General features: G+C 27.3%; 1 protein-coding gene and 1 long non-coding RNA gene across 2 annotated transcripts in view; one reads left to right on the top strand and one right to left on the bottom strand.

The window, feature by feature from the left end:
* The first annotated feature begins 1961 nt into the window (after positions 1 to 1961).
* The window catches only part of LOC106681316 (legumain), a 32131-nt gene continuing 7237 nt past the window's right edge, over positions 1962 to 26855 (top strand). Inside the window, exons 1-4 of the mRNA XM_014421568.2 lie at positions 1962 to 2099; positions 4601 to 4728; positions 5831 to 5928; positions 12344 to 12425. Of these exons, the coding sequence (XP_014277054.1) occupies positions 2093 to 2099; positions 4601 to 4728; positions 5831 to 5928; positions 12344 to 12425 (315 nt within the window). The 5' untranslated portion in view covers positions 1962 to 2092. The remainder of the gene's footprint in view (positions 2100 to 4600; positions 4729 to 5830; positions 5929 to 12343; positions 12426 to 26855) is intronic.
* On the bottom strand, positions 17213 to 23029 carry LOC136797351 (uncharacterized). The gene is made up of 2 exons (XR_010845179.1): positions 22367 to 23029; positions 17213 to 17475 (listed from the first exon to the last, which is right to left on the bottom strand). It is a non-coding gene; the product is annotated as an uncharacterized lncRNA (long non-coding RNA).

Raw genomic sequence — 26855 nt, 5'->3', positions numbered from 1 at the left:
GTCGAGCCGAATATTTGAATTCAAATCTCCCGCCATGTGTGACGTCATCAAAATGCTGGCTTCTGATTGGCTGCTCAAATCGGTGTGCCAGCTCGCCCATATTCCCTCTACTAGGAGGCACTTAGAATTAGAACGTTTCTTCTTGTGGAAGGCATTTAGTCCATATACCAAGACCCAAAAGGAATTTGCCTTGGTATTTTAACATAGCTAGAGGAATCAACCCAGGTCTAGGGCCCCTTATTCATACAATGCATGGACAAAATAGCAACTATTTTTGATATTGAGCGAAGAAACGTTCTTCCTGAACTGATCCAGCTTTTTTTTTAAGTACAGATGAAATATTTCTCATAGCGGACTCCACAGAAAAGTTTCAGGAGGTTACGGAATGGAACGAAGAGCTCCTTACTAAAAGAATGCTTTTCACCTCTAACATGTGTAAGATCCTATATGTAGGAAGTTTAATGAAGTAACGGAGAACATAGTTCTAAAGGATACACATATCTATTTTGCCGAATCCCTAAAATACGCAAGCGTCACGTTAGACACTAAACTTTTGTTCAACTACCACATTAATCTAAACTTATATAATAATGTACAAAATGTATCAATATTAATAAAAAATCAAGATTATCCTCTGGGAATAAATTGATACACTTTAAAGTAGTATATATTCCTATCCTTATATGCAACCAATTTAAAAAAACTTCCTTAGAAAAATGCCTTGGAATTGTTAACAACCATCTATACTTCACATGAATAACTAAGATTCATATATAAGATAGCTCTGAGAAAAACTACATGAATACTAATACAAATCAAAACATAATTTCTTTTAATCTTGACCTTATTCTTTGAACTCGCTAATATCCGAAATGGGAAATCATACAACAACCCATTGATACAAACATAAGAGGACCAAACAAATTTTATTTTAAATATCAACAATAAATGATCAGTATTCTATTATAAACAATATGTATTTTATTTGGATCGATTTGTATTTTATTTCTAAACGGCCTGTATTTTATTTATTTTTCATAGTAGGTCAGTCAGAAGGTTTACGACGAAGGATAAAGGTGATTTGTTGGAATTTATCTTAATCCTCCAAATACGACACCAATCTTCGAGGGCTGTGAAATGAGTTATTTTTTTTTTTTTTTTAAATGTTTTGGATTTTTTTTTCTTTCGGGTTTATTTTTTACCAAAATATAAAACAGAGTTGATAGGTAATAGGTAGTTAAGAAAAATGAGCTCTATTTGGGTGTAGTTCGAAACAGAACAGTATTTATTGATGATATTATCTTTAACAATAAAATTTTTCAGACTTATAATGTTATAATGAATTTAATGTTCTCAGGCTGTTTTTATGTTTTAGCCAATTTCACAATGTTTTACAATGATATTAGTAATTTTTTATTTTTCGAACATTGCTCTACTGACTATTGGTAAATATTTTAAAGGTAGATACTGCCTGGAAGGATTCCTTTCGGAATTTTATTTTTTTTGGGGGGGGGGGGGCTTGAAGATCCCTTGTTGAGGGAACCCTTTGCCGGACATCAACCAACACTCGTCCGACTTTCTTGCCATACCTTTAAAACATAGACAGGTTCCCGCCAATTACTGGTTTTGGGAAATTTTATAATACTGTTCAATATAATTAAATTTAATGTTTTAAAGTTAAGATAGCCAACTCTACCTCCTACCATGGAATAACGGGGGCGGAATGGGAAGGAAAGGATTCTAATTATTTTACATATAAGTCCAAGATTGACAAAAATATTTTTATTTTAGGTGATTGGTTTCAGGAAATCGTCTGAGGACGAAATCCGGATTATTTAACAATCAAAACACTTGAAATATAACAAACAACGATTGAAAATGATATCATGTTATGCCTGAATCGTGACGGGACACGATTGCACAAAGTCATTCGACTCTTAATTATTACAAATCGCTAAACTTACATTAAGTGTTTGTCTAATAATCAATTAAGATTAGATTGTTGTTGATAGCCGAACAAGTGTGTATACAAGTCTGAATATATATATCCCGGACATCCTGACGGTCTAACTTAGGTATTCGTCTTTTGAAAATGAAAGGTATGCATTGAAACTTTCAATTTTTAGTCTTTTTATATTTTATTCCTCAACTTATGTTATTGATTCATGACAAAAGAGATTACAATTATCAATCTATGGGACTGGTTTAAAATATTTTTAACATTAAGATTAATTGATTAATTAACAGCTAAAATTCTTCAGATCTCTTTTCACTATACTCTAGATATATAATTCAGATTATTTATTATGAAAAATGATTAGGAACTGGATGAGTATACTTGTCTATGCGTAAAAATTGGACGCAACTTAAGTACTCCTCTGATATCTAAAATGAAAACTCTTTGGAACTATAGATTTTCATCTTCGTGAATTTTATAAATATAATCGAATTGTGTTTACTTATAAATTTTATTATGATCATTGCAAGCAACCTATTTTATGTGAATAGCTTATTTATATTAAATAAGTTAGCAATAGAATGTTATTGTAAAGATGCTTTGTAATAAAGAGACCGGAATACGTCCAAGACGTAGAAGGGAGCATTGTGCAAAGGCTGACCTTGCAGGTGGTCGATTGGTGGACTCAGTTTTGTTGGAACCACTGGTGAACTTTCTTGTTCTTTAATCCTTTTCGATATTAAAGAAATTATCAGCACGTAATTAGAAATGTGAGGATATTGCCAATGATTCAGGTTTCAAACGGATAAATAGCCAAATTCAAATTATAAATTGTTCCTCAGTTGTAAAATAACTAAATATTTTGTAATAGTATGTTAGAAAAAATAAATAACAATATTGCGCTAAAAGATAAAAAAAAAATTTTTAGTATATTTGGGTAAATATTAATTACTAGTTTTTTTGTTTGGTTCTTTTTCTGCTCGTCTTTCATGAGCCATTATATGCATGAAAAAGCAAAAGTTAATAATAATAGTAATATAGACAACTATATTTTTAAAAATATTTACAATTGAATGAGTAAAATATTGTAGGGAAGTAATGTGTATAAATATATTCGGAGACTTAAAACGGAATGATTGTACATATAAATATTCACATTTGAAAAATAATTTCTTTTTCTTTTTAATTTTTAGCAACTGATCATGCTGTGCAATAAAATTCATTGTTAAAAATAAAATAAGATATAATTTTCTTTCCAAATTTAGTATGTCTGTTGTAATTTCGATTTGCCAAGCAAAATTCCATTATCAGAACATGATGTATTGAAATAATATGTAATGTAGTTAGTTTTAGATAATTATTTAAAATAATAAATAAAATCGGAATTAAAAAAAATTGTATGTAGTGTTACATATAGTAATTATTTTTTTTAAAAGGTATGTTTTGAAAATGGGGATATGACCCCAAAACGTCAAAAAACAAATTAAAAATCAATAAGATATATGAACTTCACTTTTGATAGAATGTCAATTCTTAAAACGTTTATTGGATCCATTTTTACCGATTGTAGAGAAAAATATTAAATTTGGACGAAAACCATTATTATATTTTACTATCACCCCTATAATTTAGGAAATCATTACCTTTTTTAATTAATTAATTTTTTTAATTATAAAAAGTTATATATTTTTATATTCATAGAATACTAAAATATTTTTGCCTAATTAATAATATAGTAGAAATACTCTATTTAAGAATTAAACAATATCTATTATATTTTCTGACAACTAAGTAATATTGACTTTAATTTTAGTTAATACATCCCTTATCTTAGACTACTTTTTCATCAGTCAGCCGAAATGAATATTGCAATTTTTTTAAGTTTTATATGTTGGAGGTCTATCAGTGTGTAGATTCTCCACATGTTTGTATCATGTCACTGTGTCACCTACAGCAAATTTACTTGTATATATTTGTATAAAGTTGTAAATAACAATAAATAAATTATTAAAAAAGAAAAAAAGTTTTATATGCGATAATGTTAGTACGGAAATGTATGTGTTCCTAATTATCAAAACTAATAATTAAGTAAAAGCTATCGAGCAAGGATATTTTTTTTCCTCGTAGTTGTGCTCAACTAATAATAATATGATTTTTTTTTAGTAAATTTTTAAATAATTATGATTTAATTTGACTTTCGTGAATGTCTTTAACCTGTTTTTAAATATTTTGGAGCAGTGAAGTTGATATCTGAATATAAATCATTATCGAGAAAATTTTTCAATGTTATTTATTTATTTTTTTTTACAATATTAATTGAATAGCAGTCACTTGTATTTTAAAAGTCCTGCAAAGCTCGCCAGGAAGAGTTTTTATTTTGAGAAACTACACACCTATGTACTTTTAAAACATATTGTATTTTCATTTGAGTATTAGTATAAGTCAGAATCGTGTATAAGTAGGGTTATATTCAAGTAAGACACTAAAAATATATATGGATAAATTTAAATATGATATTTTATATAACGTTTGATTATTGCCTTAGCGTAATTTTTATTTATTGTACTCATTTATAAATGAGTTTGTCATTTCATACAATTCATAACTTATAATCGTTATCAATAATATTTAATATTTTCACAGGATATTTGTCCATCTTGTGCTTGGTAGCTGGGCTCAGCTTCGCTCTGAGCGAAGACGTCGTATTTGGACCAAATACTTGGGCTGTTCTAGTTGCTGGTTCTAACGGCTGGTATAACTACAGGCATCAGGTATTTCAGAGTTTATTTCAATATTAATTATAAAAAATTATAAAACCTAATTGGAAATTAAAAGGATTTCTGACATTTTAATAAATAATTCCCCTATTCCTTAAATTTTCTTCTGTAACGTATCAAAGAAAGTCATATTGGATTTTCGAAATAATCTGTTAGTTTTGACCATAGACAATACAAATCCCTTATTTGTTCTATATGTTGTCCTAAGTACGTTCCAAATTAATATATTGTACGTACCTCCATTATATTGTGTATACAAACTATATGAATAGGCTGATAAAAAATAAGCCAAGGCATAAAATAAACAAATGCATTGCATGAATTTATAAATAAATAGCTCAAAGCACTACTTTGTAAAGTTTGTAAGATAGCGATGATAAAAATTATTTCGGTAACATGCATAGGACCTATACAATTTTCCTGTGCATTGCCTGTTGTGTGTTTTATTGTTTATATTAAGTTTGTTGACAGATAAAATAAAAAAAATTATCTTTGGTGTATTTTTTGTCTTTTTTTTTTTAATTATAAAGAGTAATTTATCGGAATTAATTAATTTTCTTGGTGGAGTGGTTACGTCGAGATTACAAATAAGGAAGATGTATCTTCTTCGAATTTTCAGTATTGAGTTTGCTCACTGAATCTCGTTTTAATAAAAAATAACCTGATTGAAATCAATACGTTTCAAGATTTACATATGCGTTTCATTTATAAATAGGCACGATTAGAGAAACTAATAACTTAGAGGTTGAAAGTCGTCTATTTAAAGTTAATTTTGTAGTATGATAGACCGGTTGGAGGTCAATTGTACCCTAATTACTAAAAAATAATAGAAAAAAATTATTAAATGTTAAGTAACGTTTCGCCCCACTTTCCAGGGGGTTGTCAGGGCTAAATGTTTTTATCATATTTTCATTTACCCCTGACGAAGCCCTGCAAAGTAGGGCTTCAAGTAATGCAAAGTTTATTTTGAATGTATTTTATTTTTATTCGCTTATTTACATACAAATATTATATATATATAAAATTATTGTTTATTCGCTTAGTTTCAATAAAGATAAAATTATAATTATATGTTAATTTTATTTTATATTACCAGGCTGATATCTGTCATGCATACCAATCCCTCATTGCAAAAGGTGTTAAGGCTGAGAAAATCATAACCCTTATGTACGATGACATTGCGAACAACTCAGAGTAAGTAGTGGATCATTAATATGTTTCTTGTTTTAGTTTATAAATATTGTTTTAACAAATTAAGCTAGCTTTTTATAAATTATATAACCAAATTGAAAATATTCACATATGTGTGTATTGAGATGCCCTATAGAAATTCAAATAGATTATTTATGAATAGAAATTTATTTATTATAAAAGAAATCTATTATAAATAGAAATTCAAATGTAAAAGGACTATATATAAAATTATTTACGAGTTTTTTAGTGCTTATCATAGTTAAAAAATCCTTTTGGTTACTTTCTCCAGGTATTAAATAAACATTTGAAGAATTAACACATCTTAATTTGCTGTAGGATTCCAACTAAACATTTTCTTAATTTCTAAAACGTCTTAAAAATTTCATCTCATTCTAAAAAATTAACAATTTTTTTTTTAATTTTGACACTATCGAAAATTTCACAAATACGAAAATTATGAAGTCATAATATTCTTCTTAATTTTCCAAAAAAAATAAATAAATAAATGATACGAATTCATGTACTTTTGAGACAGTAATGTTCGAGTAATGATACGATTAAATACTGTTATATTGTTAAAAATATTTTGCTGTGTCACACTCTAAATTATTAACAAATATCCAAAATCCAGTAATGCACTAAAAAGTCAACCTTGGTCAAAATTGGTAACATCAAATATTAAAAAATCTATCAAAGCTATAACGGATCCATCTGTTCTTCCTCTTTTGTTAAGTCATTTTTATAATTGTTTTTTATTATCAAAATAATCGAAAAGTTGAAGTGTTGATAAAGGCATTTCCCAAAAAAAAATTCAAGATCAATTTAATAAGTATTTTCACGGTTGGCTAAAGAATTTAAGTCTAAATTTATCGAACTCTATTCAACTTTTATTTCGTATAAAACTATTTCTGCGTTTTGTAAAATGTCAAATGTAAGCTGCCGGTCAAAAATTTGAGGCTACTCATAGTTGAGACAATCCAGTATATTTTGGAATAAATAAAACGAAACTGAAATAGTTTTTCAAATGAAACTTTATTACAACAAAAGTTCATACAATTAATAAAGTAAAAATATAGAATTAACCTTCAACTGGTGATGTTTTCTGGTGAAATCTTGGGGATCCCAAACATTTTTTATTGTTTATCTAATTAAAAATTAAACCAAATCCTTAAACTTGTAAGCTGGTATATTTTAACTCACTTTTAATATTTTCCATATGAAATGGTATTTATAAGATGACTGAATGATTAAATGATCAATGACTGAAATCGACAAACAAATTTTATTCACTTTTGCTTGCATACTTTTTTTTTTTTATAATTTAAACTAAATAATTAACAACAGTATTAACTTCAAAATCTTGACATGATACAGGAAAAGATATTATATCTTGTTGTATAAACTTATAAAAAAAGGAAATACAAATAAAACAAAAAATAAATTTACATTAAAAATGTCGGAGTGAATCTCGGTACGATTTTTACACATCAGAACTGGTGGACATACATTTTTTACGTAATCTATATAATATTTAATGACATTAATGTGCTGTTGCAGATTTTAACTTATCTAAATATGAAATGTAGGATAATAAATAAGAAATACAAAAAAAATATGCCTATATTAAAAATGTGGACGTATAATTTCGGCACGACATTTACACGTGAAAACTGGTAGATACACAAAATTTGATTGATATTATGTATTATATTTTGTGGCGTTGCATATTTGACCTTATGTAATTATAAAAAAATCATAAATAGGAATTACAAAAAATAAGTTTATATGAAAAATGTGGAAGGTGGACACAAATAATCTGGTAGACACTAAACTTTTGACCGGTAATTTATACTATATTTAGTGACGTTAATATGGCGTTGCAGATTTGAACCTATCTAAATATCAACTATTTTAAAATAGAATTATATTTAGGAAATGCATTTAAAACAAAATATAATTTGATATTAAAAATGTGGAAGTATAATTACGGCCCCATCTGTTACACAAGAATATTGGTGATACTAATCTTTTGGCCAGTTTCATATATTATATTCAGTAAATTTAATGTAGCGTTTCAGATTTAACTTGGTCTAAATATAAAGCAATCATAAATTGGCTTATAAATAGATATTAAGAATAAAACAAAAAACAAATAAGATTAGATTGGAAATGTGGAGGTATAATCCCGGCACGAATTTTACATATGAGAACTGGTAGTCATAAACTTTTGACGGGTAGTATATATTATATTTATTGAAGTCAATCAGGCATTGCAGATTTCATCTTATCTAAATATAAATCATTCAGGAATAAATTATTAAACTGGTTAGCATATAAATCAAACAGTTGGAGGCGTGTTTGCGAATCCTCAGAGTAATTCACAACCTTCTCACTGTATAGAATCGGTTGTTAACCTGCAGGATAAGCTGTCCTTCCTTAGTTGGAGTACACAAGGACGTTGAACAGCAATAAACAACAACAACAACAACAATTCTTCATTGCTGAAAAAACAATGCAATTCCTTTCCCTGATCGATAAAGCAAAGGACAAAAGCATAGCAATAGCTTAATATATGTTACAAACCACTAGTTATTTAACGTCTTAGTAGTCTAATTCCAAGATGGCATTATTATTTATTTATATTTATTTTCTTTTAGTAGTAAATGACTGTTCATGTTTTAAAACAATATTTAAAAAAATAATTGCAGATTTACATCTTTCCAAGTTCGAATGAAATTTCATTGAGTTGAAACTTGTTAACTTACTATTATTGTTATGAATGAAACAGTCCTAATGATGGTCAGGCAGCTACTATAGCAGTCTGTTGTTTTACAACAGTTATATCGTTTAGCAGCTGCACTTGACTGTTTAAAAACTACTCCTAGAGATGGACTCTAACTATAACTATAAAGTAGTAATAAATGATTTTTTTTTTTTAACGTTCTAGTAATTACTTGAAATTATATCAGAGAATCGCCTGCCTTAAATTTTAATTAATAAAAATTAAATTTTAAATCCTCTTTTTTTTAGGAAGTTTTGTTATATTTTTAAAAATATAAATAAATTCCTGAAAGTTCGTTTCAAAACAATTTCAATTCTGTAAAAGAATTGTTTATGACTTTGACACATTTCCAGTTAAGAATTTTTTTACTATCAAATAATCTACTACCCTTGAATGAACCAGATCTACTAGAGTATTTTAATAAATACAAAGTAAATAATTTCAATCAAAATGCTAGTATTATCAATATTAAATGTTTTATTTTTCATAATGATGCGTTTATTATTTACTTTAACTTCAATATAAAAAAAGAGGATTGGGAGGGGGGGGGGAGAAGGGATAAGGGTGCGGTCAGTATAGTAATAACAAAAAAATGAAACTTATTTCTATGTGCCGAGTCATGCATTATAGCGGAAAATTCGCACGCAGTCATCACTCCTGATAGAAGCCTGAAATTTAGGCCGAAACGTCGTTACAAATAAAAAAAGTTACACTTATTTTTGTTCATTATTACTGAATACTTACAGTAATAATAAAAGGCCATCTTTTCCACATGTTTTAATTTTCAGATTTATTTTTTGTTTTGTATTTACTTCTGTCCAGCTCACGGCAATTGAGTTTTAATAAATTCAGAAAGTTCAATTTCCTTATAACAGTATAAGATAATATGATTAAAACATGAAGTATTTCTTTTTTTCAGGAGACACCCCATCGATTCGAAAATTAGATAAATATCTCCAAGAAAAATATTTTGTATTCCTAGTACCATCAGGGTTGCGCATTTTTTATTATTATTTTTTTATTGGTAACTATTTTATTCCTAAATATTACGGTTTTTCAACTTGGAGGCAAAACGTAATAATGGTCAAATCATTTGCCCTATTCTTGGCATAAGGATAAATGAAGTAACATTACTTTGTTGAATATTCAAATCTTTTAAATGCCTTACTGATCTTAATAAATATTATAAAAATCTATTTTGGTACCTTTATTGACTGATCGGACTATCTTCCGACAAAATCTAATAAGGCATTGTTATTAGGGATATAAGAAAACCTGCCAAGATTGAGACAAAAAGTAATTTAATGATTTCTTTTTTAAATATTGTTTCGTGTTTATATCCCATAAAAACGATCTAGTAGATAAATTGTTAAATTTCATTTTAAAAAAAGCAAAAACAATAAATTAGTAGTCAAACTAAGCTATAATCGTTTTATCGAATACTGTTAATTTCCAACTAAATTAAAAGAAAAATAGCAAGAAAAAATTATTTTATTCCTTCAATCACTGTGGGTATGGCACTGTGCTATTAACTCCAAGGATCCGGGTTCGAAACCGGCTGTGACAGATAATTATTTATTCTATTACTGTAGCCGTAAGTCAACCCTGTAAGTTCCGAGGTCCACAAACAAAAATCTGGCAGTCGAGCATAATTCGGACCAAATCACCTCCTTTCATAACCGTTGGTATAGTAACAGTACTTTCTTACACTTGACACTCCATGGGTTAGAGCGGTACAGAATTTTTTTTTATGATCTCTGGTTGTAAGAAGAGCGTTGTATTAGCTCTTATATATAATACAATCCGCCAGTAAATTAATAAACGAATAAAAATGGATACAAATGGGATATATGACCCTTTTGACATACGTTGTATTTATTTTGAATTTATCACTTCTGGAATGTGACGTTTTGCAGAAGTGTGGAATCTTGTTTTTATTGATTCAGCCGCTACGTTCATAATGTATTCTTGTATTGCTATTAAATTCCTTTATGGCCCTTGATAATTGCTTGAAGTACTCATTTATGATATGATAGGCTGATTACGATAATACAGTGGAAAAGAATAAAAGTTTTGAGATTTCTTACGTTGTTCGATTCTTTTTTTCTCTCTTATTAACGGAACTTAATTTCTACATCCAAGAGGCTATTTACTGTTGTTTTTTTTAATTTCTGTAATGTTTAAAATAATAAAATTTTCAACATCAATCGACTGAAAAGTACATTAAGGATGATCTTTATTAAGTTTAATATTATTATCAAAGATTCGCCGATCCTTAGTCTCCTTAGCCCATCAAACGTTAGAAACCCTATGGTTACTTGAAAACCTTCCTCCAAAAAATGTTATAACTGAGGATTTCTATTTACTAGTTTATATTAGGCCTTTTCTGAGACCATTTAACTCGAAGAAGGAAAGGGCATTTATTAAGAAATAAAATCAGAATATGGTCTGAGGATTCCATAGTTAGATTCCGCAACGAATGATTTAAAGGATAAAAAAAAGAGAATTTAAATTATTATTGAACGTATAACACTGTAAAAAAAAAAAATAAAAATAGAAGGATGTTATATAAATTTAGGGTTAAGTGTCCTAACTAAAAATATGAATTAAAAATCTCAAAACAAAAACGAAAAAAAAAAAAACTCCCTATGAAGGAATGCCCTTTATAGCTTAATTTAGAACATATTCACGTCTGAAAATCCTTATTGTTATGAATTATTTAGGTTATAATATATCATTAGGTGTTCCAACTACTTAATCAATGAAATGTAAACACTGACATTCATATTAAATGTTATTAGTTATTATGACCTGTTAATAAGGAACTTTTTTTATTTATAATAATAAATACTTTCTTGTGACTAGTTAATGTTTTTTTTTTAATTTTATCCATTATAGTGTCAAAAAAATTTTATTTTATTTACAAGTCCGACATTTCGGCCAATTCGGCCATCCTCAGGGACAATCTTAATATAATTTTTAAACTAAATAATTTAAAAACATAATTTCATGCAGGATATTCTGCTCAGGTAATTTCAACAATTTCTCTAATTAGTCAATTTTCACGATAAGACAAAAATTAAAATTCTTTATCACAGTCACCTATTTGTTAAAATTTATAGATTTTTTTGATAAATTGTAACAAATAAGAGACTCTGATAAAGAATTTAAATTTTTGTTCTACTGTAAAAATTGACTAATTACAGAAATTGTTGAAATGGCCTGGGAAGAATAGCCTGCACGAAGTTGTGTTTTTAAATTATTTAGTTCAAAAATTTTATTCAGATTGTCCCTTAGGATCACTGAATTGGCCGAAACGTCAGACTTGTAAAGAAAATGAAATGTTTTTGACACTATAATGGATAAAATTTAAATTATTTATTCAAAGAACTCTTTGGTAATAAACAAGTTGGAACACCTATTGATTTATTATAACCTAAATAATTCATAATAATGAATATCTTATATCTCCTAAGTAAATAACCTGGCTGTACTGATTACATCACTTCTTTCCATACCGTTGCCCAAGAAATCATAATCCATACAAAGACCCTTCATAGGTTATAGTATTTTTTATTTTATATAGATTTTATACAAGGAAAAAACTAATACAATTTATTTTCATTCTTTTAGAAATCCTAAAAAAGGAACCATCATCAACAAACCAAATGGCCCAGATGTTTACAATGGAGTAGTTATTGACTACAAAGGAAGCGTGAGTAATTTAAATTAAAATATATTTACTTAAATCTTTTAAATTTATGTTAAGTAAAAAATAATAATAATTTGTTGTTTGAATGGGTAAATGTATGTGTATATTCAGTAATATTATTAGTAAATAAACTGTTATATTTAACCATAAATATTAATCGTTATTCCACAACAGTAGTTAAACAGTTGTTTTTTTTTAATTATCAGATGTCAATATTTCTAGTAAAAATTAAAAAAAAATTATTGTGGAAATTTTTATTATTTTTTTTTCATAAAATATCATTCAGAAAGATTTAAAATAAAACGGTCAATAGAAATTTTTCAATGACCTATAGTACTTTTCCCCTGAATCGTAAAATACGATGGCTTTAGATAAGCAATGTTCTTGACCCGCTTATCAAACACGGTTGCCTCACATATCATAAAAAATCTCTTCCCTCTTCAACCGAACTATAATAACGTTAATGCTTTCAAATTATTTCAATTATAAATTTAAAACCAATATTTAATTAAAATGCCGTCTAAATCACTATAGTTGGAACCTAAAAATAATCTAGGATTTATCATGTATATTAAAAATTTTTATTTTTTGCCTTTGTGTATTTAGGTATATAGTATAGATATAAAAATAAATAAATAAATCTAAAATTGTAACAAAAACGTCTCGAATTAAGCCTCATCCGATTTTTAACAGTTTCGTGATACATTAAACACTGTAAAAAAGAATTTTTGCGTTATACTATACCATAGTAATATTGGAGTTTTTTGTTCTTGAAGACTAATCTCTCTTAGAGAAGGTCTATTAAATGCTCATTATATCTAGTCGAAAAAAAATCTGTAATATACATTATTCTTATTTCAATGCAATTTTAAGTTTCATATTTTCATTCAAAGAATTACGGAAAAAAATCTTATCAAGCTAGGATTTTCATGTTTCGTCCAATAGGATTATCAGATTTCACGGAAGATAATTTTTGTAAACGACAAAATCATGTTATTAAATAAAAAATCGAGAATCAAAAAAATATTTAAGTTTAATTTCTCAAGAAATCATTAAAATTTGTATTATGATTAAAAGGTAAATATTTATTAAAATGGAAATATAGAATAGGGCTCTGATGTAGTTTATTATAGATTTATCTGGTACTTTATCCTTTTCTCCATCCGGTATTTTATGTATTAATCATAAAATATACATACATTTCATTTTTATTTCTATTAAATTTAGTTTAAATTATTTTTAAATTCAGTGTTTTTATTTTTTCAATTTACTAATTTTTCTATCATTTACTTTTTTTCTGTAAATATGAAATATATAGTATCGATATATTTATATTCGATATTTTTTTTTAATGATTCTGAGAGCTTTATTAAGAAACAAAAGATTAACTATTTATTTAGTTAGGGATAAAAAAAAGATTTTTTCATCCGGTACTTTTAGACTTGAAATGAAATAATGGATTTTATACCCCGAGTGTTGAATCAGATTATTTATTTTAATTCTCAGGATTCTAAAAAAATAGGAATAAAGCTAGTATCAACTTTGTACTTTAAACCTGTAAGGATTTCTAAAATCTAAAATTTGACATTAAAAGTACCACGTGTACGCAACGTGACAAAAATAAATCAGGACTGCTGGGGGGTAGGAACACGTGGTAACCAGCAACCTGTGAGACTTACTATTTTACCTCCCTGTAGCGCACATTAAAAAATAATTAAAATCACTTTCATTCTTTTTAATTTGTCTTTATTATATTATTTAATTTTTTCACCTGATATTTTTTTTTTTTTTTATAATTATCATTCAAATTTAATTTTGCTATCACTAATATATATTGAGTAAAATTTCTTGAATTTGACAAAAACAGGTTTCGAATTTTGTAGTTATTTCAGATATAATAGTATAATAATATCAGATTGATAACAATAAATTTAATTATTTTTTAAAGCAACAGGTTTTTAAAAATGTGGGATTTTATTAAATTTTTTTTAAAGCGAAAATAGGTTCATTTTGAAATGTAAGGCGCATGGCTTCAGCCGTGGGCCGAGCTGTTGAGCAATAAGATTTCAGATGATGGTTGAAATCGATTCATTGAAAGCGATCCAAATCGAATCGAACAGAACTCGGACAATCAACAGCCTACTTGATCATTTTATGAAAGATCAAAGGCATTTAATTTACCATGACCCGCTTCAGTTGCGTCAAAAACACATTCATTACAGATGACCAATTCTGATCCAACTAAATTAATAGTTTGAGAACTGAAATGAAACAACATTTAAACCAGAGTCGACCATTATCTGAATAAATGTTAAGTCACAAGATAGATAACGAATAATGGTAGCTCTCAAATCGATTTGTTTTAGTTTATTAGATTTCTTTAATTTAAATATACCTCAGTATGTTTTCTGAAGTGTAAATGTTCATTTTAGAGTGATATTTAAATCGCAAATTATAAACAATTATTGATGGACTTTATATCAAAGCTGTACTATCATGAAAAATACTTACAGATAGATAGAATCGCTTAAGGTATGATTTTGCACCTAAAGTTTAGAGAATCCTTAAAATATAATCTGGAATTTATTCATTTCCAAATAATAAAAAAAAAAATTTAAATTATATAGAAGAGACTTACTTGGAATCCACACACAAGGCTGAAACGACAAGGAACTGCTCATAGATTCCGATTGCTACAACACTTACATGACAAACGCTCTAAACTTCCCATTCACTACAAAAAATTAGTATACACTACAATAATCAGACCAATTTGGACATATGGAATTGAGCTCTGGGGCTCCACCAAACCATCAAATTCTTCCCCCATCCAATCGTTACAATCCAAAATCCTACGTAAAATCCTTGATGCTGCTTATTACGTCACAAATAAACTCATTCGTTGCAGATTTGGCCCAAAACAGATATGCGTCTTTTCATTCCAAACTCCTTAACCATCCTAACCCATTAATTCTTAATCATTCATCCTTAACAATCCCTGATAATCCTCCGAGGCGTCTGAAAAGAAGATGGCCACGGGACCTTCTAATTTAAATTAATGTTTGAAGTACCACCAATGGGTGGTTCCTTCCCAAGATTTTCAAGTGTATATGAAACATACTACATATTTACCTATTGTATTATTTTGTACAGTTGTAAATTACATTAAATAAATAATTTTAAAAAAAATTATTTAGTTTCATCCAGTTTTAAAATAAATATCTAGATTTGAAATTTCAGAGAAATATTATCAACATATTGGGTAACATAAGCGTTTAAGTACAGATCTCTTCACAGGAAAAGTTTATAAAAGCAAATTATACCATGTGGTCGATTTGAAAATTTATATTATATTCCAACGGATGCAGCATACAAAAATGATTGCTGGGTTATCAGGAAATATTCAATGGATCAGATGATCTAATCAATGTTCTGTTTTAAAAATTTATTTACTCAGTTTTATGTAGTTTGTTAACTCTTTAATTCAAGTTGAATACGTCAAACAATCTCATTCTTAATTTTTTTATTATCTCAATTTAGGTAACAGTAGCTTTCAGCAGAACCACTGACATCTCTATTAATAACTTAATACATGTATATGCATAAATATTCATTGCAACAATTATATATTTTTCGAAATAATAATTCAACCTCATGCATTTGATTTTTTCTCAGTATTAAAGGCCGTAATTAATTAACTCATGAGAAAGTTAAATTATATTTTTAAAAATAATAACGCGAAAATCAAAATTTATAAATATCATTATGATTGATTACATTGTATTGATGAATTTGATTTAAATAATATTATTTATAACGAAACGATGAATAAATATTAAAAGAAATGAAATCCTATAAAACGGAGACAAAATTATTTTACATGACAAACACATAATTATAGAAATGCATATTGTTGCAAATTATTGTAATACATGTATGTTTTATGTATTAAAATAATGTATTCTTTACTTTTGTTAAACTGATTGAATATTTAGCAGGAAACTGAAAGCTATTGTTATCTAAAAAACCTACTAAAAGTAAATGTTAAATAAAAATTTCTAAGATATTAAAACTAAATTAAAAAGTTATATTCATTTGTATATTTTTTTCTAAACATTGTTTTCATTTTAAGAAACATATAAAGATTATTGAAATCCCATTAAAATTCCATTTCAATTTTTAAAATTGTATCACGTTTTTTATCAGATTCTATGATATTACTCCATTTATTGACAATTTATCACAAACTAATCAATCATAAAAGAAAATGTACAGAAAGTAAAGAACTTACTTAATTAATAATCATGGTAAAAATTGGTGTCTGGACAGCCGCGATCACCTCATGGCCTTGTGTTACTGAAGGCAATTGCTGAATATTTTCATTATCTTATCACCAAAATGACATTCAAATCTATTTTGTGGATTGATAATTATCGCACAAAATAAATAAACAGTATAAAAGGACTTAAATCAGGAGGCACTGGTTAAAACTCATTACCATAAAATCATCAATCCGTCAATTCAATCGTGATTTATTTGACTTTCTCAGCTATGATAAAAAGTTTGTATTCTAGATTATTTACTTTCACTAGGGGGCCCATTGCAGGAAAAACCTCGTTTAAAGTTGAGTTTCAATTAGAGAGAAATGGTTTATTTGGCCATGCTATCCAAATACATAGGATTGCTTTAAAACACAGCATACCCATTAATCCATAATTTGACATATATACACTACAATACATTAGCATTTTCCATTTTTCAAACGATAATTATCAATAAACTTAATAAAATTCACTTAAAATACTTTTTTATTTCTTAACAAAAAAAAATTTTTTTTTTACTATAAACATATATTTGTTTTCCCCCTTCTAGCACAACGCCAAATAACAATTTACCAAATTGTCCAATACATTATCCCCCCTGTTTCAATCCTTCAAACCTGTCCCCTCTAGTGATCCGCAACAACATTTTGATCAATAAAGCAAATTGGCAGAAATCATCAATAGATAGTAATGTATAAATAGAGCAGAAACAAAACAAGTAGAACAGTTTACTAAAAAAAAAAAAAATCAAATACATTTAAAAAAACTAATACATTAATTTACAAAAACATATAAATGAATAAATAAATTAGAACAAACAGATAAATAGATTAATAAATCCATATAGTATCAACATGTTTATTTTCTTATAACTTCTACGTTTCGGCCAATCTCGTCATTCTCAAACTGGAGCTATAATGACTTGGTTCGAAAAAAAATGAGATAGGAAACGTAGGCGTTTATAACAAAATAAACACGTTAAAACTATATGGATAATTTTTATTATGATTGATAAACAAACATGTCTCAAACAAGAAATTAAATTATATTAAATTTTTATATTAACTAACTTAACTTAAATTTCACACAAGACTGAAACGACAAGAAACTGCTCGTAGATTCCAATTGCTAAAATACCTACTTGACAAACGCTCTTAACTTCCCATTCACTACAAAAAATTAGTATACACTACGATAATCAGACCAATTTGGACATATGGAATTGAGCTCTTGGGCTCTACCAAGCCATCAAATTCCTCCCGCATCCAATCCTTATAATCCAAAATCCTTGAAGCTCCTTATTATGTTACAAATAAACTCATCCACAAAGACCTTAACATCCCATTCGTTGGAGATTTAGCCCAAAACAGATATGCGTCTTTTCATTCCAAACTCCTTACCCATCCTAACCCATTAATAAACCTAGCCCACCTAACGGGACCTTATAATTTAAATTAATGTTTGAAGTACCACCAATGAGTGGTTCTTTCCCAAGATTTTCAAGTGTAAATGAAACATACAACATATTTACTTATTGTATTGATTACTTGTACAGTTGTAAATCACATTAAATAAATAAATAATAAAAAAAATTAATTTTGGACCGAGAAGCTCCAAATAATTTTTAATCCTAGCTAGGGTTGAAAAAGGTTGAATTCTGACTTTATCCAATTTTAATTCAACCTGAAACACCCTTTTCGATTTCGAAACAGTAATGTGGTCTTCCAACGAGAAGGCTGAGTGAACAAGTCTGCAGTCAACGGCACCGATAACCTTATGAAAATATTTAATTTTGTTGAAATCGGTTTTGTTTACATCCTCATATGTCTTCCTCAAACATTTTAAATACCGTTAAAGCTAGAATGATTCTACACGGTATATATTTATATCTAATAATATTGTGTCCTTGAATTTGTCGGAGACTCCCTCGAGGTTATCAATAACTGGCAAAATGGCTTACTAGACATATTTAAGTTGTAAAGAAATGCTAAATTCTCAATATTAGCAATGCCTATCAAATCGAGAACCTATACTTTTACAAAATTTAAATTTATATTCATCCTAAGTTTCGAAGAGATTATTTCTTAATCAGTAAAATTTGTTTTTAGGAAGAAAATTGAAGAGTTGTAGTAATTCTTTATCTAATAATAAATTTACTTTAGAAGGAATTATACCTATTTTCCTTGATTTTTTGCATACAAAACTAAAGCGATATATCCAGAAATAATCAAATGTGGGATCAAGCCATAGGTAAGCTTTAGTTGAGGAATCGGACATGAACGATTTAGTTATAATTAGTCAAAAGTAAGATAACACTTTAACATTCTTTAAGGATTTAATCGAGGCTTCAAGAACTATTGGCTAACTATGATTATTGAATGGGCAAGTCAAAGTTGGTGAAAAAAAAATCTGTTAATAGGTGATTAACTAATCAAAGTTAGTAAAATTAAAGCTAATAATGTTCGGTGATACTGGCATTAAGCCTCCACTGACTTTCAGTACCACTAACGCTGTTAAAAGAGGAAGCATTGGATTGGTCAAATACAAGATTGGTCTGTAGTTCCCCTTCTTCCTGTAGTATCCCTATTTTTATTATATTTATTTATCTTCTCTTAATTTGGTATATATGGTTACATTTATCAAATTTACTTACTATCTATAAATAAAGCAGATCGTAGAATCTGACAATACTAATAGTTAATTTCGATAAAAATAATCTTTCTAATTATTAAACATGGTTTAGCTATGCCCACTTGAAGTGAGTGGCTTATAATATAATGAATGATGGAAGTTTTTTCAGTAAGCGTTCTTTGATTGAGAACACGTGCATTTGTTGACAGACGCTGAGTGACGAATATTTGGAACTTGTATTCATTTCAAATATTTTTTAATACCTCAAAGAAATGCCTCTCCCATTTCATTTATGTTTTTGAAACAATTCTTTCCTTACAGGTGTTAAGAAACCGTTCTGTTGCCATCAAAACTAAAACTATAACACTAAAATAAAGCTTAAATTTTTTTTTAAAGGTATATCATTAATTACTCTTAAAAAAATATATCGTGTATATGATTTTTAATAGTGAAACTGTAGATTTTTTAAAATTAATTAAACCATTAGTACACTCTTTCCTTATAAAAAAATATATATACATATATATTTATTTTTAATATATATATATATATTTTTTTTTATTTTTTCTAGCAGGGTTTCAAACTCTAAATGAAATGAACTACGGAAACAGCAGTATTTAAAAAAGGCATTAAAGCCTTTTCATTGGTATGAAGTATTATGTCTTATACCTTAACTAAACACAGTACACAAATATAAGACAAAGAACGAAATTATAAACACAAATTTTACTATAAAATTTATTTAAAAAATTTTCTGGGGAGAACTTTTATACAGTAGAACTTGCATATAAAAGATTTTTTTTTAATTGAAGTTCTCGAAATACGATAATTTTTCATAATTTTCTTTCATAAATAATTTCAAGACAAATTACAAAGCCACTATTAAATAGTATTTGTTAATTACAAGATTACTTAAGTAGTCATATTACCTTCTTGAAACTTTAGTTTCAGAAAAACGTTATGGCCCTTCGCGCTGGATTAGGTAAATATTTGGCTATGGTCTAGTCTACTTTGGAGGGCTTGTTAATATACTCTCCAAAAACGCTTATCGTGAAATCAATAAGTCAACATATTTCACGCTGGCACCGCGGGTTATCTTTGAGATTAAAGAAACTCTACGTAGTTCGTGTATTAAGTGGAGAGATTAGGAAGATATAATTTGCAATTGACTTTTTCCATTTTTCTTTGATACTACAAAAATAGAAGCCCGTTCTCAATTAAGCAGCCCATTAGGAAAACGCATATATATGTGCGTGTGTGTATAGTTAATAATTATGTTTATATTATGTGATTAAAACCCACAGGGGGTGAGGCGGATAGGAAGGAATGGCCAAGATACTGGAGCAGTTAAGTTTATTAGCAAATTTCCGGGCGCCAATTTCTAGTACGGAGGGTAAACGCTTGTTTAAACCAATTCTCCCTTGATCAGTGGAAATATATAAATTAAAAAGTTTAAAAAAAAATTCAATTATTACTAATACTTATTTAAAGTAGACACGCCGTTATTTTTAGAAAGAAGGTTTTGTTATCATGGTTATTCAATCTGGGAGAAATTCACTTAATAAAAGATTTTAATCATAATTAATAAGGCTTTATTCATAAGGTTTAAAAGAGAATTTAATCTCATTAAACTGTAAATTTTAATAATAGCGATTTCATTTATCATTAAAGCTATAAAACGTATCTCAATTGATTAGATTTAGTGAAAAAGTAAAATCTGACCAAACTTATTATTAATAAATAACTAATATTTTTTATTTATTGGCCAATAAATGCTAGACTATATTTCATTTAAATCATATAAATGATTTTTTTTTTAATCGATTAAGATTTACATATGAACCTAAAATGTTGGAGGTACATAATGCACATTGTATGATTCTTAAACTTTAAGAATAATACCACATTATAATTCAACCAGAAGAACCCTCAGTTGTTTGATTATTTAAATGTATTTTCCTTTTCGGGATCTTCAGGTTATTAAAAGTGGAAAGCTTTAGTCACGTGTTCAACCGTTGGTAACACTCGTTTAACCTTCTAAAACTATTTATAATTCAAATTATTAAACAAAAATAAAGCGTTTGTATTGGTAAGTCATTAAAATTACGTACAAATTGGAGGTGCATGTGAGGAAAAATTTATTTATTTTGTAATACGTACCATATAGTAATATTAAAATGTAAAGTAAAATAATTTGTTCAGAGTAAATCATGATTCATTCAAAATGCAATTAATCTAGAATTGTTTTAGTTCAAAGGTCATTTTGTACAACTGCGTATTATCTTTATGTGAAATTTAATTTTTTTTTTTTTTAAAGATTTTTATTGAGAAAATAATACTGTGCCCTGTTACGTTCAAGGGCAAGAGTTATTATTGATATAAGAATCTATTCATAATATATATATACACACACAAGAAATTAAACAGAAATAAATTAAGTTTATAAAACTAGTTTAAATTACTAAAAATTAGTAACTTCTCTCAAAATTAAACCTTCTATTTCTCCGTCTTCCTATTTCATAAATTCTTCATATTTATTACCATATTTAGTAATTCAAATCTAATGTTTTAATCGTTCAAATTTACTTATTTATGTAATATTTAAAATAAAAAAGTTACATTTTTTATAACTTTTATATTACTATATAAATGAATCTAATAATAATGAAATGTCAAATTCAAAGTCTTACATATTTTATAAATAATTATTTAAATATTCCTGAATTTTATAATTTTCATAGTTAATTACTGAAACAACTACTGCTTAAGATTTCTTTTAATTTGAGTAAAGAAAATAACTATTAACTTCTAACGATTTTATGCATTATATTTTGTTTTATAATTTATATAAGGAACATTATAATTAAAACATGCTGCTTTGAAATTACCTTTCCAAATTTATAATAAAATGGTAAATCTGCATATTGATAGTAAATTAAAGATAGAATATCAATTGAAAATAATTATCTGATTTGATATATTACAACTTACTACGTGATCAGGAACAAGAGCTGAATTCGGGCACTATAAAAATACAAAGTTCTTCTCAAAACTCACTTTCATCACTTGTTTAGCTGATTTTGGCTAATAATCTAAACATAATTATATAAAACAAATAATTAACGAATGTAATGAAACGATAAAATCAAGAAAGAAACCGGAGTTTATTCCTGAGCAGATCAATGCTCGACCAAAGGACCCTTGGAAGCGACTAAAGCCTTCCAGCTGGTTCAACCTCCCACCATCCCCTCCCTTTCTACTCCAGGCTCCAGCTTTTTCAAAATGTAATAAATATTAATTACCAAAACTTAATCGGTATAAAATAAAATAAATAAATTGCATGAAAGTTTTTTTTTCTAAGGTAAAAGAAAACAACATATAATAATATGGAATGCATTACATGAGTTTACAATAAATTTGTGTGTATTTTATGCGCATAAATGTATCAATTAATTAACCAGAATTTATTCCAGATACGGTGTTTAAATAATTATTCGCACTCTTAGCTTTTCAGAGTAAATATTAGACATATTTTTTATGGAAAAAAATAACTGTTGATTAACATTTGAGATTTAATTTATCCCGGTTAAATCGGATTCAAAAAAACATTTTTTAATAAAACTATGAACTATTGATTGTTTTATTTTCAATTTGAATTTCCCATGATTTCTATTATTATCATTTATATGAATTTAAAAAGAAAAAAAAGACAATAAAATGAACTTCGGAAAAATCAAGTTCCGTTTTCTGTTTCGAATTTCTCTAACAGTTTAGAATATGACATTTTATAAATATTTTTTCGTCTTTATTCTATTGATATAGTCATATTTTTAATAAAGTAGGTAGTATTTAAGTATGTTTTTTATCCACATACTAATCAAATTAATTTTATAGAAATAGGGACTAATAAAAACAATGAACTGACCATTAATATTTTTTCTCATCTGATGCTTTGTTTTTGTATAAATAAATTATTTCATTTTTGATCAGAAAAAGTCATAGTTCTTAAGTAGTGTCTAAATAATTTATTATTGTGAAGTATAATTAGATTTAGGAAAAAAACAACTTATTTTTTTCATAATTAATAATGAAGTGCTGTTTAGAAAAAAATTACCTCGCTAAGTTAACTCATTTTTGATTATTTTAAATAACGATAATAAAAATTTTTGTTTTTAATTTAATTTCGAAAATCTATCTGATACAATAATAGATTTTGTTGATCCCACTCTCAGACATGTTCCTGCATTAATAGTAAAAACTGAAATGATTTTCATTGTTTTATCAAAATATATATCAAAAATCAATACGTATATTCCCTCATATTTAGAGAAAACCTGACAATATTAGTTCTATTAATATCTAGATAGAACCTTCACAATATTAAAGACAAAATTAAAAAAAAAAATTAATTTTTTATTTTTATTGACTCCGTGCTATCCGAAGCTTCGGAAAGAGCACTTTCAATCTGCACAGGGCATACTCCGCCATTACTGTTGATTGCTTATGTAATAAAAAAAAAAAAAAAGTGTACTGGCACTTCAAAAATATTTTTATCACAAATTGTTCAATGTATCAACACGAAATTCTGTATTATAACCAAAACAGTGAAACATACTGTTAACCAACCTCAATCCCCTTGAAAACCAACAAATATTTTAGTATTTTTTTAAAGATTTAAGAATCGTTTATTTTATTTATCTAAGCCACAATGTCAAGGGTCTTATTGATGAATTACTGCTAAAAAAAACCACGGAATGGCACCGGGTTGTATGGAAACCATTTTATGAATGGATAATACCACTGATATTAATATACTTCACCGGTAATCCTCCTAGTGTCGGAAATTAAGAAAGTTGCTGACAGGGCGAAAAAGAATTTAGGAAAAAACGGTGGAATCAAAACAAGAAATTAAACTTTTATAAATGTGATTATTGTCTTGGCGCTATTGAAATTTTGTTGATGAATTAGAATTCTATAAATAAGCCGCATTATGAATTTTCAGTTCAGAAGTTAACTTCTTGTTATAAATTTAGCACTTTTGAGCAATAAAATTAAGTAGAAATATTAAATGGTTTCCATGAGAAAAGGGCAGTTTACTCATTGTCTAACAGAGGTGCTTTAGGTACCAATTGTTTTGTTGTTAAATCTCTATGTCGTTTAAATAATTTAATCGATGCTTCATATAATGCAATTTTTTTGTTATTATTATTATTATTATTAATTTACCACTCCTGGAGATATGTCAGTTACCACTACTTTTTACTCTAAATATATATCTTTTAGGACAATTGAATGAACTAAGATCTCCTGAATAAAAAATTTATAAGCTTAGACAAAAAAATAAATAATATAATACATTCTACATTACTGTAAAAAAAAGTTTCCATCTGTCCCTTGCATTTCTACAAAAGAAGATATGTACTATTTATCCACTATTGTTAAAAGCCCTTACCTGATGTTACAAATAAACCGATGCATTCAGTGAGATATTGTGAAAAGAATATTATCATTCTTTTATATGCCAGTAATTTATATTTGTGCAACCAATGATAAACCATGGCTTATTTATCTTATGATTTCATGGGGAATCCCGATGAGATAGTTTTAAGTGAGAGCATCATAATATAACTCAAGAGCAATTGAATATTGAGTAATGTTTATCCAGTATTTGAAGTTTATTCAAATTTTTTCTCGATTATATTCTATAAGAGAATTGTTTTTCTATGATTTAGAGGTTCCCAAACAGCCAACAAACAGCCTGTCTAAACGAATCAAATTTGTTTTACTATTTTTTACTTTCACTGACCGATTTATGGAATGAATAATAAGAGGGAGTATTATAATCGTGAAAAATTTCGAATTCCAGTTTTCGATGGAAATAGATGTTTTGAGGTCCCCACACTCAAAATAACCCAGTCTCATATATTGGTGTGTGTTTGTTTGTATATGTGAACAGACTAGCTCAAAAACGAAAAGTTTTGAAACTCAATATATATGATTATATTAAAAAAACAAAACATAAAAGTGAATTTTCATAGCCATGGAGAAATATTACCGCAACTTTCACTTACCATCCTGGAAGACGATAATTTTAAACAATAAATTTTTATTCATTAGTTGCTGTAAACATTCTTATTTTAGGGTTTCGAATATTCCATGAATACAAAATTTTAGTAAAATATAACAAAGTTGTGTACATATAAATACGATCAAGGGAGATCGGACACGCTCGGCCGTTTCCAAATTTCCAGTCAAAACTGCTGTCTTTATTTCTCCATTTTTCTTCTTTAGTTGAGTATCCAAATTCTTCATAGTTCTTATTTGCTTTCAACAATCCTAAATGGTTAATTATTTTTAATAAACAAAATTAAAGGATCTTCAGGAGAAGATTTTTTTATAATTCGGTACTAAAAGCCTGTAAAACTATTTCATTGAGGACAATAACTAGCTGATATTGGAGATAACTTGATATATCGAGTTTAATCTACATCTTTAGGGCCGGTTTTGAGAAAATTTTAAAAATGTGAAAAATAAATTCTATAAAGTTGGATTCTCGTTCAATCGATTTTTACTGGTATATACTTGTGTTAAATATGTAATTACAGTTTCATACAATTTTTTGTTTTTGAGAATCTGAACGTGATATGTTGGTGATCCATAAAAACCAACCGAAAAAAAGAATTATAGATTTGTTAATTATTTTAACTTACGAATAATTATATACTATTCCATTATAAAAATAAGAGTACTGTTTGCATTTTGGGTAGATGAATCATTCATTTAAGTTATTTTAGAAATTAGAAAGCGTAGAATGGAACTATAATTAGAAGAAAGGTACTAATGAGTCTATGAGCCTAAATTTAGATTAAATAGACTATTTTAACACTGAGTTAATTGCTTTCTTTCGGATATATTGGTTCAATACCTTTCAAAAATATTTTTCAACTTTTTATACTTTCGCCAAAGCTTATTCCGAATTTATCGAGTGAACACTAGAAATAAGAAGCATATTCTTGGCATCTCTTCTGAGATGTTTAAAAAAATCCCTGGTTTGTTTTATAGAAAATTTGAAACAGAATTTACTGCCCGAGTGGCGTAAAAATGACCGTAAAAATTTAAATAAAAGAAGAAAAATTAAAAATAAAATAGTTATAAGCTATTTGTTCTTTTTTTGACCGCCACCCTGACCATCTTTCTTTTATTTATATATTTCTATGTTTTCAATATTGTGCCCTTTAGATTTAAGGAAGCTGGGAGAATAATACATACAAAATAAAACCGCACAAACATATAAATTGCATACAAATAAATTACCTTAATCGATATTATCAGACTTAACAATAAAAAAACTAAGTAACAAATTAAAATGGTTTAAATGATGATGGTAATGAAAAGAAAACGGATAAGGAGTAGAAAATAAAATACGGGATATATTATTATTTTAAATTATTTAATTTTAGTAATTTTTTGTATAATAAAT

The sequence above is a fragment of the Halyomorpha halys genome, unplaced genomic scaffold (assembly GCF_000696795.3).
Source record: "Halyomorpha halys isolate HHAL.00 unplaced genomic scaffold, Hhal_1.1 Scaffold326.1, whole genome shotgun sequence".
Taxonomy (NCBI): Eukaryota; Metazoa; Arthropoda; class Insecta; order Hemiptera; family Pentatomidae; genus Halyomorpha; species Halyomorpha halys.
The sequence above is the reverse complement of the archived record's forward strand: the minus strand, read 5'-3'. Positions and strand labels throughout refer to the sequence as shown.